Source organism: Peromyscus eremicus, chromosome 8a, assembly GCF_949786415.1.
Source record: "Peromyscus eremicus chromosome 8a, PerEre_H2_v1, whole genome shotgun sequence".
NCBI classification, from domain to species: Eukaryota; Metazoa; Chordata; class Mammalia; order Rodentia; family Cricetidae; genus Peromyscus; species Peromyscus eremicus.
In genome coordinates this window covers 17415420-17427975 of record NC_081423.1, presented here as the reverse complement: position 1 = coordinate 17427975, position 12556 = coordinate 17415420, and the positions used below count along the sequence as shown (strand labels likewise).

Genomic DNA, 12556 nt, shown 5'->3' with positions numbered 1-12556 from the left:
TTGTTGCAGACTAAACGTAGGGCCTCTGAGATGCCCTATGTGATCTGCCATTTAACTGCACCCTCAGCCCCTTATTTTTAAAATGAAAGAGAAAAGACAAAAATATGCATAGAGGTGCGCATGGTGGAGCCCACCTGTATTCCTGGCACACAGAAGGCAAGGTAGGAAGACCATGAGTTCAAGGCCAGCCCGGGCTAATAGAAAAACATTGTCTCAAAAAGACAAAAGTGGAGTCGTTTTCAAATCAGCTGAATAATAATACATCTAAAAGATACAACACATCCCAGAATTACAAATATCCCCAATAGAACCACTTGGTTTGTGGTTTTCAGCATGGATATTACTTACAGTAAGGAATTACTATATGACAGTGTAAGACTGTGCCTTTTAAAATGAAGACATCACCGCTGGCAGGATGGTTCAGTGAGCAAAGGCACAAGCCACTAAGTCCAATGATCTGAGTTCAGTCCCCAAGACACACATGGTAGACGAGAACTGACTCCCCGAAACTGTCCCTGGACCTCCACACACATATTGTGGCACCTCCCCGACATAAACACATAAAAATTAGTAACAATAAAAATGTATAAAAATCAAATTAAGATATCATCATTAATAGCTATTTTTGCATGTCTAGGCTTCTGCTGGCTTTTTGGGTTTGTTTGTTTGTTTCCTTCTTTGGTTTTGGTTTTTTAAGACAGGGTTTCTCTGCGAAGCTCTGGCTGTCCTGGAACTTGCTCTGTAGATCAGGCTGGCCTCAAACTCAGAAATCTACCTGCCTCTGCTTCACCAGTGTTGGGATTAAAGGCATGGGCCACCGTGCCCGTCCAGGATACTGCTTTGAGATGTGAAGTCAAGGTGTAACTTGTAATGCTTATTAGTCAATCATCTATGTCTCTTGCCCAATCGTACCAGTTTTCCCCTATGGACAGAACACAGCATGGGGCTCAGCTTAGGGCAGACAGTCAGAATTTAAACAACACCAACGAACTGAAAACCAAAGAAGGATAAAGGAGGGCATTTCCTACTTAAGAGTTCAATTTTAATTACAATGAGGCTGCAAGTTAGGAAGTCTCTGACATTTCATACTCAGAAGATTCTGAGGTTAACAATTTGTAAATAGGATTTCTGAAAACTTGCAGTTCTAGCAGGAAAAAGATGCCCTTTGTCCCTCAGGGCTGGTGTTCAAAGGAGTGTAAGGAGTCTGCAATCCTCCTAGGAAGACCTGAGCCTCTAGGCTGATGAGAAGCCAGCTCTAATCTTGTTAGCCCCACTAACAGCATGTGACCTGAGCTTCGACCACAAAGGGAGAGCTGTAAGTACTCATCTTAAGGTTCCAGTGGATGACAAGGGTGGGCACTTCTTAGAGCAAGAAAGGAAACAAGACCGCACAGTCATGCTCCCAAAGGGTACAAAATTCATCAATACTAAGTACTTTGTAGAAAGCAGCACGTTAAAATCTAAAACCAAAGCCAGACAATGGTGGTACACACATTAAATTCCAGGACTCGGGAGACAGAAAAAGGCAGTTCTCAATGAGTTCAAGGCCAGCACGGTCTACATAGTAAGCTCTAGGCTGCCGAGGTGATATAGTGAGACCCTATCTTTAAAAAACCCTAAATGAGAAAGTGACATTTATAGTCCACTTTGGTTTTGCCCATGCACCTAAGCAGCTCTCTCCTGAATGAGGCAGGCCAAGACTCCATCCTGCAGAAGCCAGTTCAGACAGGCTAGCACAGCAGGCAGGCACAGAAAACTGTCCAAGACCTGGCCTACAGGAGATAGTAGACAAACAGGACACTATTCTGTATAGACTCCTGATGGTCCATGATGGGAGGAGGCTGATAGTCACTTACCCAGGCACTAAGAAAACACTGTAGATTTCTGAGAAGAATGGAAACAAAGACTAGACATGGTTCATTAGCAGTAAGCAAAAACTTCTAAAAGAATGTTGTGCCTGGTGCACAAGTATGGCCCCACAAGAGACCCTGCTCAGCACCAAGCTGTAGGAGAAAGGGAGCAGGCAGACCCATGAGCTGGACATCTAGGCCCCAACACTAACCTGGCAGGACCTTCCAAGACCTGAGTAGGTTGTTGCTTATAATAGAAAGTGATCAAGCCTGGCAATGATGGTGCATGCCTTTAATCCCAGCACTTGGGAGGCAAAGGCAGGTGGATCTCTGTGAGTTCAAGGTCAGCCTGGGCTACAGAGCAAGATCCAGGACAGGCACCAAAACTACACAAAGAAACCCTGTCTCGGGGGTGCAGGCTGTGGCTTGTGGGGTGTGGGGTGGGGAGTGACCTTGAGGTAACTTTAAAAACTTTAGATTTATATTTTTGTTTTATGTATATGAATGTTTTGCCTTCATGCATGCATGTGCACAACATGTATGCTTGTTGGTCTCCTGGAACTGGGGCTGTGGGTGGTTATAAGCCACCATATAAGTGCTGAGAATTGAACCCATGTCTGATGCAGAAACATCAATCGTTCCTAACCGCCGAGCTATCTCTTCGGCTTGAAGCAGCTTTTTAAAAGTCAACTCAAGGTGTTTTTTTTAAGCAGATTTTTTTCTGTCTCATATTGCTTTGTTTGTACATTTTTTTTTTTAATCTTACTGGCTGTTTGCTTGTATAATATGGTTTCTGATTGTGTTTTTATGAGTTTTGTTTTTGTCTGTGTGTCTCAGGGTGTGTGTTTTTGTGCTTTTTCATGTTTTTTGTTTGTTTTTTAATTTTTTTTGTTTTCTAAAGAAAGGGACAGAAGGCCTGGAGTTGGATGAGTAGGGAGGTGGGGAGGATCTAGGAGAAGATGGGGTAGGGAAAACCATGATCGGAATATATCGTATGAATTTTCAATTAAAAAAATAAAAATATCCAAAAGCTACACAGAGAAACCCTGTCTCAAAAAAACAAAAATAAAATAACAAATAAAAATAAAAACATCCCCAGGCGATGTGGCACGAACCTTTAATCCCAGCACTTGGGAGGCAGAGGCAGGCAGATCTCTGAGTCTGAAGCCAGCCTGCTTGGTCTGTAGAGTGCAACCTTGTCTCAAAACAAAACAAGAAACAGATGACTCATCCAGTAAAGGCACTTGCCATCAGGCCTGATAACTGCAGTTGGATCCCCAGGACCCAAATGGTGACCTCCACACTGCACTGTAGAATGTGTGACCCCCTATTAATGTAGTAATTTGTTTCTTAGAGCCAACCCACATACACTCACTGTGCTCACTGCTCCTCCCTGGCCATGTGCACCCAGATTTTCCAGCACAGCTCGGACACTGGGAACAAGTACAGCAAGTTCTCAGTGCAGTTAGCACATTTCTTCCTGGGATGGAAAGAGTCTGGAGGCTGGAGCCTACTCACTACATGGAGTTCTCACGACGCTGAGGGTGCTGTCTCTGGGAGCACAGGCCAAGGACGGCACCTTCCTTGGAGTTTAGGCAGAGTGTTAGGACAGAATCAACTCTACCACCACGAGAGCAAAGAGGCAAATGTCTACATCTCCATCTGTACCACAGATCTTGGAGGGAGGCTGTAGGACACAATCTCAACTCATTTCTAAAGGATCCGTCCCTTCTGCAGGACTGTGGAGTAACTGCAGAGCTCCAGTCACAGAGAGAGGGACATGGTTGCATGTGTAAACTTCAAAGTAAACAAATGAGGTCAAGAGGTCCCATCCCCAAGCACTGCAAAAAGTACTCAGGGCCCTCTGTGGGATGTGGGACACAAACATGAAGTCCCCAGATTGCTAATAGTCTACCAGATGCAAGTTAGCCACAAAGAAAGAAGACCCGGACTCTGAGGTGCTGGGAGGACATCTAGGCCCCAACACTAACCTGGCAGGACCTTCCAAGACCTCAGAGTAGGTTGTTGCTTATAATAGAAAGTGATCAAGCTGGGTAGTGGTGTGCACACCTTTAATCCCAGCACTCGGGAGGCAGAGGCAAGCGGACCTCTGTGAGTTTGAGGACAGCCTGGGCTACAGAGCGAGCTCCAGGACAGGCATCAAAACTACACAGAGAAACCCTGTCTCGGAAAACCTAAAAAAACAAAACAAAACAAAAAAACAAAAAAAAAAACAGGCACCAAACCCCACCTTGGAGCACAGTTCTACCACACAGTTCATGACACAATACAAACACAGCCTCACCCACTGGGCTCCATCCATCAGCCAGTCAGAACACAGCTTTGCCGAGAAGACAACACTCTATAGTACCAACTTCTAAATTTTTACCTACTACCAAAGTAAAGACGAGCTCACTTTAAAATCAAAGTGCCTTAAAAAACTTCCCAATGTGTCATTACATTCACTAGGTAATCGATCATCTAAGGCACCAAGAGACGGATGAGACCCTTAATTCAGGCTATCAGTTATGGCTAACACTGCCCGGCAGCTCCCACAGTCCAGGCTACGGTTCCTCCCTCCACAGAAACAGAATTCAGGCACAATCCAGGCACAGCGCACTCTCGGGTCTCTTCTTACCCTCAGGTGATGGCCAAGTACCTTCACAGGCCTGTCTCTGGGCCCAGGCTCCGGGAAGGGTGTGTTGCTGGAGATGACCTCCTGATTGCATGTGTCCGCTCACCAAGTCACTGACTTCTCTTCACTAGCTGTCACCTTCTGTTTGCTAGCCATGCAAAATCATGTGCCCACCTGGAGACACATCCCCACCTCAGAGAAAGTTTAACCTGCTCCCAGACACGCTCTGTTAAGCTGCTGCCGGCCAGGTGGGGAGGAGCAAAGTCCGGGAAGGTCCTTGCTGGCCTTAACAAACAGGCGGGGAACAAAGCACAGCAGTCTGGGTGGACACTTTAACCTTCCTGATAACGGCTTGTACAAAAGACACATTCTCATCAGAAAAGTGGTCTCCCTAGCTTCCAGCAGCGAGAGAGGAGGGAGGCACACAGAAAGCACAGCCAGGACGATTCTGGGACACCCTTATCACCTGGTCCTGCTTGTTCTCTGGGTGACTTCCTCACCGCCCCTCCAGAAACCGTGATAAGTGGTCTCTACCCACTGTGGCGTGGTCTGTCCTCCCTTGGCCTGTTCAGATTCTTGGACAATGAGCTTTCTTTTCATGATTATTCCTGTAAACATCACCAGCAACTTAACTCAGCCCCCAACTCTCCCCGGCCTCACTTAATATTCTCTTGTTACAAGCTAACGCCCAAGGGGTCCCCAGGAAAGTGGTAGTAGGAGCCAGGACAGCTAGTAGGAACCCCTAACAGGGAGTGCTCATGAGCGAGTACCTGCCTCAGTACTCCTGCCAGCATATGCTTAACTCACCAAGTTCCACCAGAATCACAGGGCTACCAAGAACCATTTTCAACAAGTCAGTAAAAGGCTCATTGTCTCTAAGTACCAAATAGTGCATCTGGATTTGACACATAGATTCTCCACTTTAAAAAGAAGCCAGGATCTCAGTGCTTAGGAGGCAGAGGCAGGTGGATCTCTGTGAGTTCAAGGCCAGTTTGGTCTATATAGCAAGCTCTAGGAAAGCCAGGGCTATGCAGAGAAACCCTGTCTCAGAAAACTAACAAACCAACAAAAAGATATTTGACATTTCTTTTAGTTCTTTTTTTGTTTGCTTGTATGTTTGTTTTTTGTTTTTTGGTTTTTTTGTTTTGTTTTGTTTTGTTTTTTTGGCTTTTCGAGACAGGGTTTCTCTGTGTAGTTTTGGTGTCTGTCCTGGATCTCACTCTGTAGCCCAGGCTGGCCTCGAACTCACAGAGATCTGCCTGGCGTTGCCTCCAGAGTGCTGGGATTAAAAAGGCGTGGGCCGCCGCCGCCGCCGCCGCCGCCGCCGCCGCCGCCACCACCGCCGCTGCCACCGCCTGGCTGTATGTTTGTTTTTTGAAACAGGGTCTCACTATGTAGTTCTGGCTATCCTGGAACTTACAGTGTAGACAAGGCTGGCTCAGAGATCTGTCTGTCTCTGTCTCCTGAGTGCTGGAATTAAAGGAGTGAGCCACCATATCTGACAACATTTTTTTATAGTCCAGGCTGGCCTTGACCTCACGATGTCACCAAAGATGACCTGAATTTCTAATCCTCCTGTTTCCACCTCCCAAGCATGAGGATTGCAGCCTGCACTATTACGCCTAGCTGTTTTGTTTTAAAGAACAAACTCTGTAAGTTCATAGCAATACCTAGTTCTGAAAACTGCACCTGCAAACCTGCAAAGCAAGACTCGGAAGAAACATGGGCACAACTGAGAGGAGCAGGTCTGAGAGTGGAGCTCAGAGACACCCAGGAAAGGCAGAAACACAACTAACTCTGCAAAACCCCGGGGCAGCCAGGGGCGCGTGGGGCAGCCAGAGCACAGGGGCCTGGCTGAGTGGGAAACACGGTCCGAGAGGCTGTCACAGAGACACGTCTTCATGTGCACACTGCGAATGCTGGTCAACAATGAAGCAGCAGCTGTGGCCCACCAGTGCCAGTGTGCTTGTAACGGGAACACTGTGGCGGGCGTCGTATGGAAACCCTCTGCAGTTTTTTAAAAGTAAGCAGAAACGTAGAAATGTTTCTTCCATCGAAAACAGAAATTAGAGTGCTAAGAGAGAAAAAGACTCAGTGGTTAAGGGTGCTTACTGCTCTTCTACACAGCCCAAGTTTGATTTTCAGCACCCGTACTGCGTAGCTGACAAATGCCTTCAACTCCAGCTCCAGGTGACCCAATGCCTCTGGCCTCCGAAGGCACCTGCACTCAGGTGCACACACACACACACACACACACACACACACACACACACACACACTTCAAAATAAGTCTTTAAAAGAGAAATTAGGATTAAAAAAACTCAGGCCAGGCCGGATGGTGGTGGCGCATGCCTTTAATCCCAGCACTCAGGAGGCAGAGGCAGGAGGATCTCTGTGAGTTCAAGATTAGCCTGGTCTACAGAGTGAATTCCAGGGCAGCCTGGTCTACAGACTGAGATCCAAGACAGGCACCAAAACTACACAAAGAAAGCCTGTCTCGAAAAACCAAAAACCAAACCAAACCAAAACCAAAACCCCAAAACAAACAAAAAACCCTCGAGTAGTCCTCCAAAGGAATCCACTTAGACATTACAGGGTCCAGCCCCTCATGTGACGAAGGAGCAAAGGTTCTGAGAACTTGCTATAAAGAACCTTCAATCTCACCAGCCTACAGAATTTAGAAGGTTGAAATGTTGCAGCTACCCCTTCTATCAACGCACCACAGGCTCAGGTAGAGCTCCACATTTTCAAGATTGGTCTCACTGCATTGCCAAGCCAGCTTGGAACTCCTGAGCCCAAGGACCTTGTCTCTCAGCCACCCTGAACACAAGGACAACAGCTCCATGTGTGTTTTGTAAAGACAACCCTGTAGACCGGCCAGATGACCCGAGACTCAGCTCTCTCCAGTTTGCTGGGCAGTTACAGTGGTCTGCCTTCCTTGGCTGTCACTTTGTCCCCAGCTAGGTGACAAGGAGCCCAGAGTTTTAAGAGACACCACACAGCACAATCCTAATTTCCCCAGGAGTAGACATCAAGGGATAAGGGGCAGGAGGCAGGCCAGTCAATGTGTTCCCAAACACAGACAATTATTTTTCAGTTCACAGGGGAAACCTTCAACGTCTTGTGCTCTGCCTCTGCCTCTGTGGGGACACCACAGAGCTAACTACCCACAAACCTCTACTCCACAACAGGCCCAAGAGATGACTTTTGAACATGCAGATACCGGGCCCAACTAAGCCAGTGGGGAAAGTCTGCGGTTTCTGCCACAGCCGAGCCCCCCCCCCCACCGCAGCTTCCCCCCCCACCCCCCCCACCCCCGACGTGCACAGGGCACAGCACTGGTGACAGCAGCTGAGGACGCTCAGGGAGCAGCAGCTGAAGTGCAGAGGAAGGAGAAAGGGAGCCCGTGGTCAGGAGAGCGAGCACTTGCCTCGTAGGTGACAAAATCGTCAAACTCATCGGCACAGGCAGGGGGCTCTTCATCTTGGACAGGCTCCACACTGGACAGCTGGCCATCAGGATCTGTGGAGAGAAGAGCCGGCCTCAGCAGGCCATCCAGTGCTGTCCAGCAGGGTCCACGGTGGAGGTACAGTGTGTGACTAGGACTCCTGAGGAAGAACACTTCTAAGGCTGAGCTGCCATGACGAGGGGGAAGGGGAGACACCGTGACTAACGGAGTGAGTGTACCTTAAGATGAGGACTCCAGGGGAGGAAGCAGGGGGGAGCACGAGACCACATCCCTGGGGAGACAACAGTGCTTGCTAGGGTGCTGGGAAGTTGGTGTGTATACAATTGTTTTTTTTTAAAAGAACCAAACAAACGTGCAGAGATGACTGGCCACACTAGTCGACACCCACAAACTGCGGACTAACAGCCATGGAGCCCCCATGGGACTGGACTAGGCCCTCTGGATACGGGAGACAGTTGTTGAGCTTGAACTTTTGGGGGGCCCCCAGGCAGGGGGATCGGGATCCGTCCCTGGTGCATGGGAGGGTTTTTTGGAGCCCAGTGCCTATGGTGGGACACCTCGCACAGTTGTTGGAGTGGGCAGAGCCTTAGACCTGCCTCAGCTGAGTGTGCCAGGCTCTGCTGACTCCCCACGGGAGACCTTGACTTGGAAAATATGGGGATGAGGCGTGGATTGGGGGAAAGGATGGGGGTGGGGAGAGGGAAGGGGGGGATCTGTGCTTGGTATGTAAAGTGAATAGAAAATTTCTTAATAATAACCCCCCCCCCCAAAAAAAAAGAACCAAACAACATTGAAAGGCAAAGTGCAGGATATCAAGTTCTGCAAACACATACACCCGTGAGAAGGAGCTACATACAAACCCTTCATCATTACCAATATCTTGTCTGGTGAAACATTGAGCAATGCAGTATAAGGTGTGTTACACTCAACAGTTTCGGTTTCCTCTGTTATATCTTGTGTATGTGTATGTATACATACATACATAAATATGTATATGTATATAAAAGTGGGTTTGAACTAGCAAGGAAGTTCAGTGGACAAAGGTACTTGCCACCAAGCCTGACAAGCTGAGTTTGATCCCTGGAACCCACATCGTCAAAATACAAAACCAAGTCCCAAATGTTCTCTGACTTCCAGACGCATGCAATGATATGTATGTGCCCACACATGCATGCGTGCTCATACCCAATAAATAATATAGTGAAGATATTTCAAAATATGAGGTTGGGTTTAAATTTTTCTTTATTTTTGAAACAGAATTTCTGTGTATAGCTCTGGATGCCTTAGAACTCACTCTGTAGACCAGGCAGATTGGCCTCGAACTCAGAGAGATCCATCTGCCTACTTGTGCCTCCTGTGTGCTGGAATTAACACCGTGCCCAGACCTCTTTTTATTATTTATGTGTATATCATGTGTGTGTGGGTACCCACAGAGGCCAGAAGAGGGGATTAGCTTTCCCTAAAGACAGAGTTATAGGCAGTTGGGAATCACCTGCAATGGGTGCTGGAACTGAGCTTGGTCCCTCTAGAGGACCAGTAAGTGCTCTTAACTGCTGAGCCACCTCTCCAGCACCCGTGAGCTGTTGCTGTTGCGGTTTCTTTCCAAGGCACAGTCTTACATATAGCCCTGGCTGACCTAGAATTTACTATATAGACCGGGCTGGCTTTGAACTCAGAGATCTGCTTGCCTCCACCTCCAGAGTACTTTGATAGAAGGTGTGTCCCTCAGAAAGTTGCTTTTATTTTTATTTTTTAATAAGGTACATTTTTAAAAAGATTTCTTTTTTTATGATTTTAAATGTATGGATGTTTGCCTGCATATATGTATGTGAACACCATGTGCATCCCTGGTGGAGGCCAGAGGAGGGCATCAGATCCTCTGTAACTGGCATTATAGTTGGCTATAAGCTTTCATGTAGGTGCTGGGAATCGAACCCAGGTCCTCTGCAAGGGCAGCTAGTCTCTTAGCTGTTAAGTCATCTCTCCAGCACCTTAGAAAGTAAATTTTAAAGGAGCACCAACTTCCTAACTCAATGTCAGAGACATTTTCTAAACACTTCAATTCCAAAACACCTGTGTCTCCCTCTGTGGAACGAGGTGCCAACATCCATGGTCCCCAAGATGCTCAGAGGCACCGTGCATGACAAGGGACACAGAAGGACACCTGTACCAATTTCCCATCACTATGTAATTTCTTACAAGGAGTACACTGACTTACAGGTACATTAATCCCAGCACTCGGGAGGCAGAGGCAGGTAGCTCTCTGAGTTCAAGGCAAGCCTGATCTAAAGAGTGAGATCCAGGACAGTCAGGGCTACACAGAGAAACTGTCTTGAAAAAAACAAAAAAAAACAAAAAACAAAAAACTACACACACACACACACACACACACACACACACACACACACACACACACCCCTTTAACACAGTGCAGCTTATGTCAGCATTTATTTAAAAGGTTCAATCAGGCTGGGAGACAGCAAAGAAGGTACAGGTGCTGGCTCTGCAGCATGGGGACCTCAGTTTAAATTTCCAGAATCCATACAAAACTGGGTATGGGCTGGGCGGCAGTGGTGCACGCCTTTAATCCCGGCACTCGGGAGGCAGAGGCAAGTGGATCTCTGTGAGTTCGAGGCCAGCCTGGTCTACAGAGTGAGATCCAGGACAGGCACCAAAACTACACAGAGAAACCCTGTCTTGAAAAATCAAATCAAAACAAAACAAAAAAACTGGGTATGGTATCACACATCTGCAACCCCAGTTCTCCAATGGCAGGATGGGGGATGGACAGAGGAGACACCTACAAAGCTTATGGGTGTACACAGCAGCAGAAGAGCAAGGACCCTGTCTCAAAAAAGGTAGAAGGTGAGGACTGACCCCTAAGGTTGTCCTCTGGCTTCCACACACCCACCCACACATACGTAAACACACAAAAATTTTTTAAAATAAATCAGGTGAGGTGGCACATGCCTTTAATCCCAGCACTTGGAAGGCAGAGACAGGGGGATCTCTGATTTCAAGGCCAGCCTGGTCTACAGAGTGAGTTCCAAGACAGCCAGGACTACACACAGAGAAACCACGTCTTGAAAAAAAACAAAACACAAACAAACAAACAAATAAATAGAAAATAGAGGGGAAAAGCTCAGTCCCTCCTTTTTTTGTTTGTGAGGCAAGGTCTCATGAAACCCATGCTGGTTTTAGGTCAGTCATGTGGCCTCCTGTGTCCATACTCAAGTACTGGATTACAAGTATGAACCACAGCCAGATTCCATAGTCATATCTCAATGTGGTTCCACGCGGAACAGCAACCTTCCCCAGACGATCCTGGGAGAAATGCTTTGGAATGGTCAGCACTGGCTTCCTCTAAATGGGCCACGAAAGACCAGAAAAGGCTCATGCTTTGATCTAGACCAAGGAAGAAAAAAGAAAAATACAACCATAAAACCCCAACAGGTTCTGAGACTTGGACACTAACAGACCTGGGTAACTGAGGATGGGACCCAGGGAGGAGCCACAATGAGTGTCCAAGGGCAGTGCTCTTAACTACTAAGCCATCTTTCCAGCCCACCTCCCAACCCACCTTTTTTTTCAAGATTGAGTTTCTTTGTGTAGCCCTGGCTGTCCTGAAATTAGCTCTGTAGACTAGGCTGGCCTCAAACTCAGAGATCCACCTGCCTCTGACTCCCGAGTCCTGGGATTATGGGCACCACCTGGGATTAAAGGTGCGCACCACCCCTGTCCACCCCAGCCCCTCATTTTCACTTTAAGACAGGGTCTCGGGCTGGAGAGATGGCTCAGAGGTTAAGAGCACTGACTGCTCTTCCAGAGGTCCTGAGTTCAATTCCCAGCAACCACATGGTGGCTCACAACCATCTGTAATGAGATCTGGTGCCCTCTTCTGGCCTGCAGGGATACATGCAGGCAGAACACTGTATAAATAAATAAATAAATAAATAAATAAATAAATAAATAAATAAAAATCTTTAAAAAAAGACAGGGTCTCACTAAGTTGTTCAGGCAGGCTTTAACTTGAGATCCTCCTGCCTTAGTCTCCTTATGTAGAAATTTTTTGTTTTGAGACAGGGTGTCACTATGTAGCTCTGGTTGTCTTAGAACTTGTTATATAGACCAGGCTGGCCTTGAACTCACAGAGATCCACCTGTCTGTGCCTCCTAAGGGCTGGTATTAAAGGCGTGCACCCCTACAGCTAGCAGTTAAGTGGAAAATTTTAATGTGCATTTATCTTATCCTTCCAGAGCTAGGCATGTATGAGCCAGAGCCATGGCCTATTTGTAACAGTTCCCTGTCTCATTCTATTCCTGGAACAGTGCTTGTGGCTGTGACAGCAGGCGTCTTGCGCTTCCCTGCAAACTGGGTCAATATATTGTGTGGTTTACTATGCTGCTGCCCGACGTAGACAGAATGAGGCTGACAGGCAATCAGGCTGTCCATAGCTACACCGGTCCATTACAGTAAGACCTGAAGTGAGCTTCACTGGAAATGCAGTTCGAGAAGCATAACTTCCTTTCCTCCAAATGCTATGAAATAATTCAAAATCACCTCTGGCTTCATCGTTTATTCTATTCTCACTGTGTCTTCCTA

General features: G+C 47.2%; 1 protein-coding gene across 2 annotated transcripts in view; it reads right to left on the bottom strand.

The window, feature by feature from the left end:
* Rab11fip3 (RAB11 family interacting protein 3) overlaps positions 1 to 12556 on the bottom strand; it is an 83716-nt gene that overhangs the window by 26117 nt on the left and 45043 nt on the right. For both annotated transcript variants that reach the window (XM_059270263.1, XM_059270264.1), the window contains exon 3: positions 7916 to 8007. In XM_059270263.1, the coding sequence (XP_059126246.1) occupies positions 7916 to 8007 (92 nt within the window). The remainder of the gene's footprint in view (positions 1 to 7915; positions 8008 to 12556) is intronic.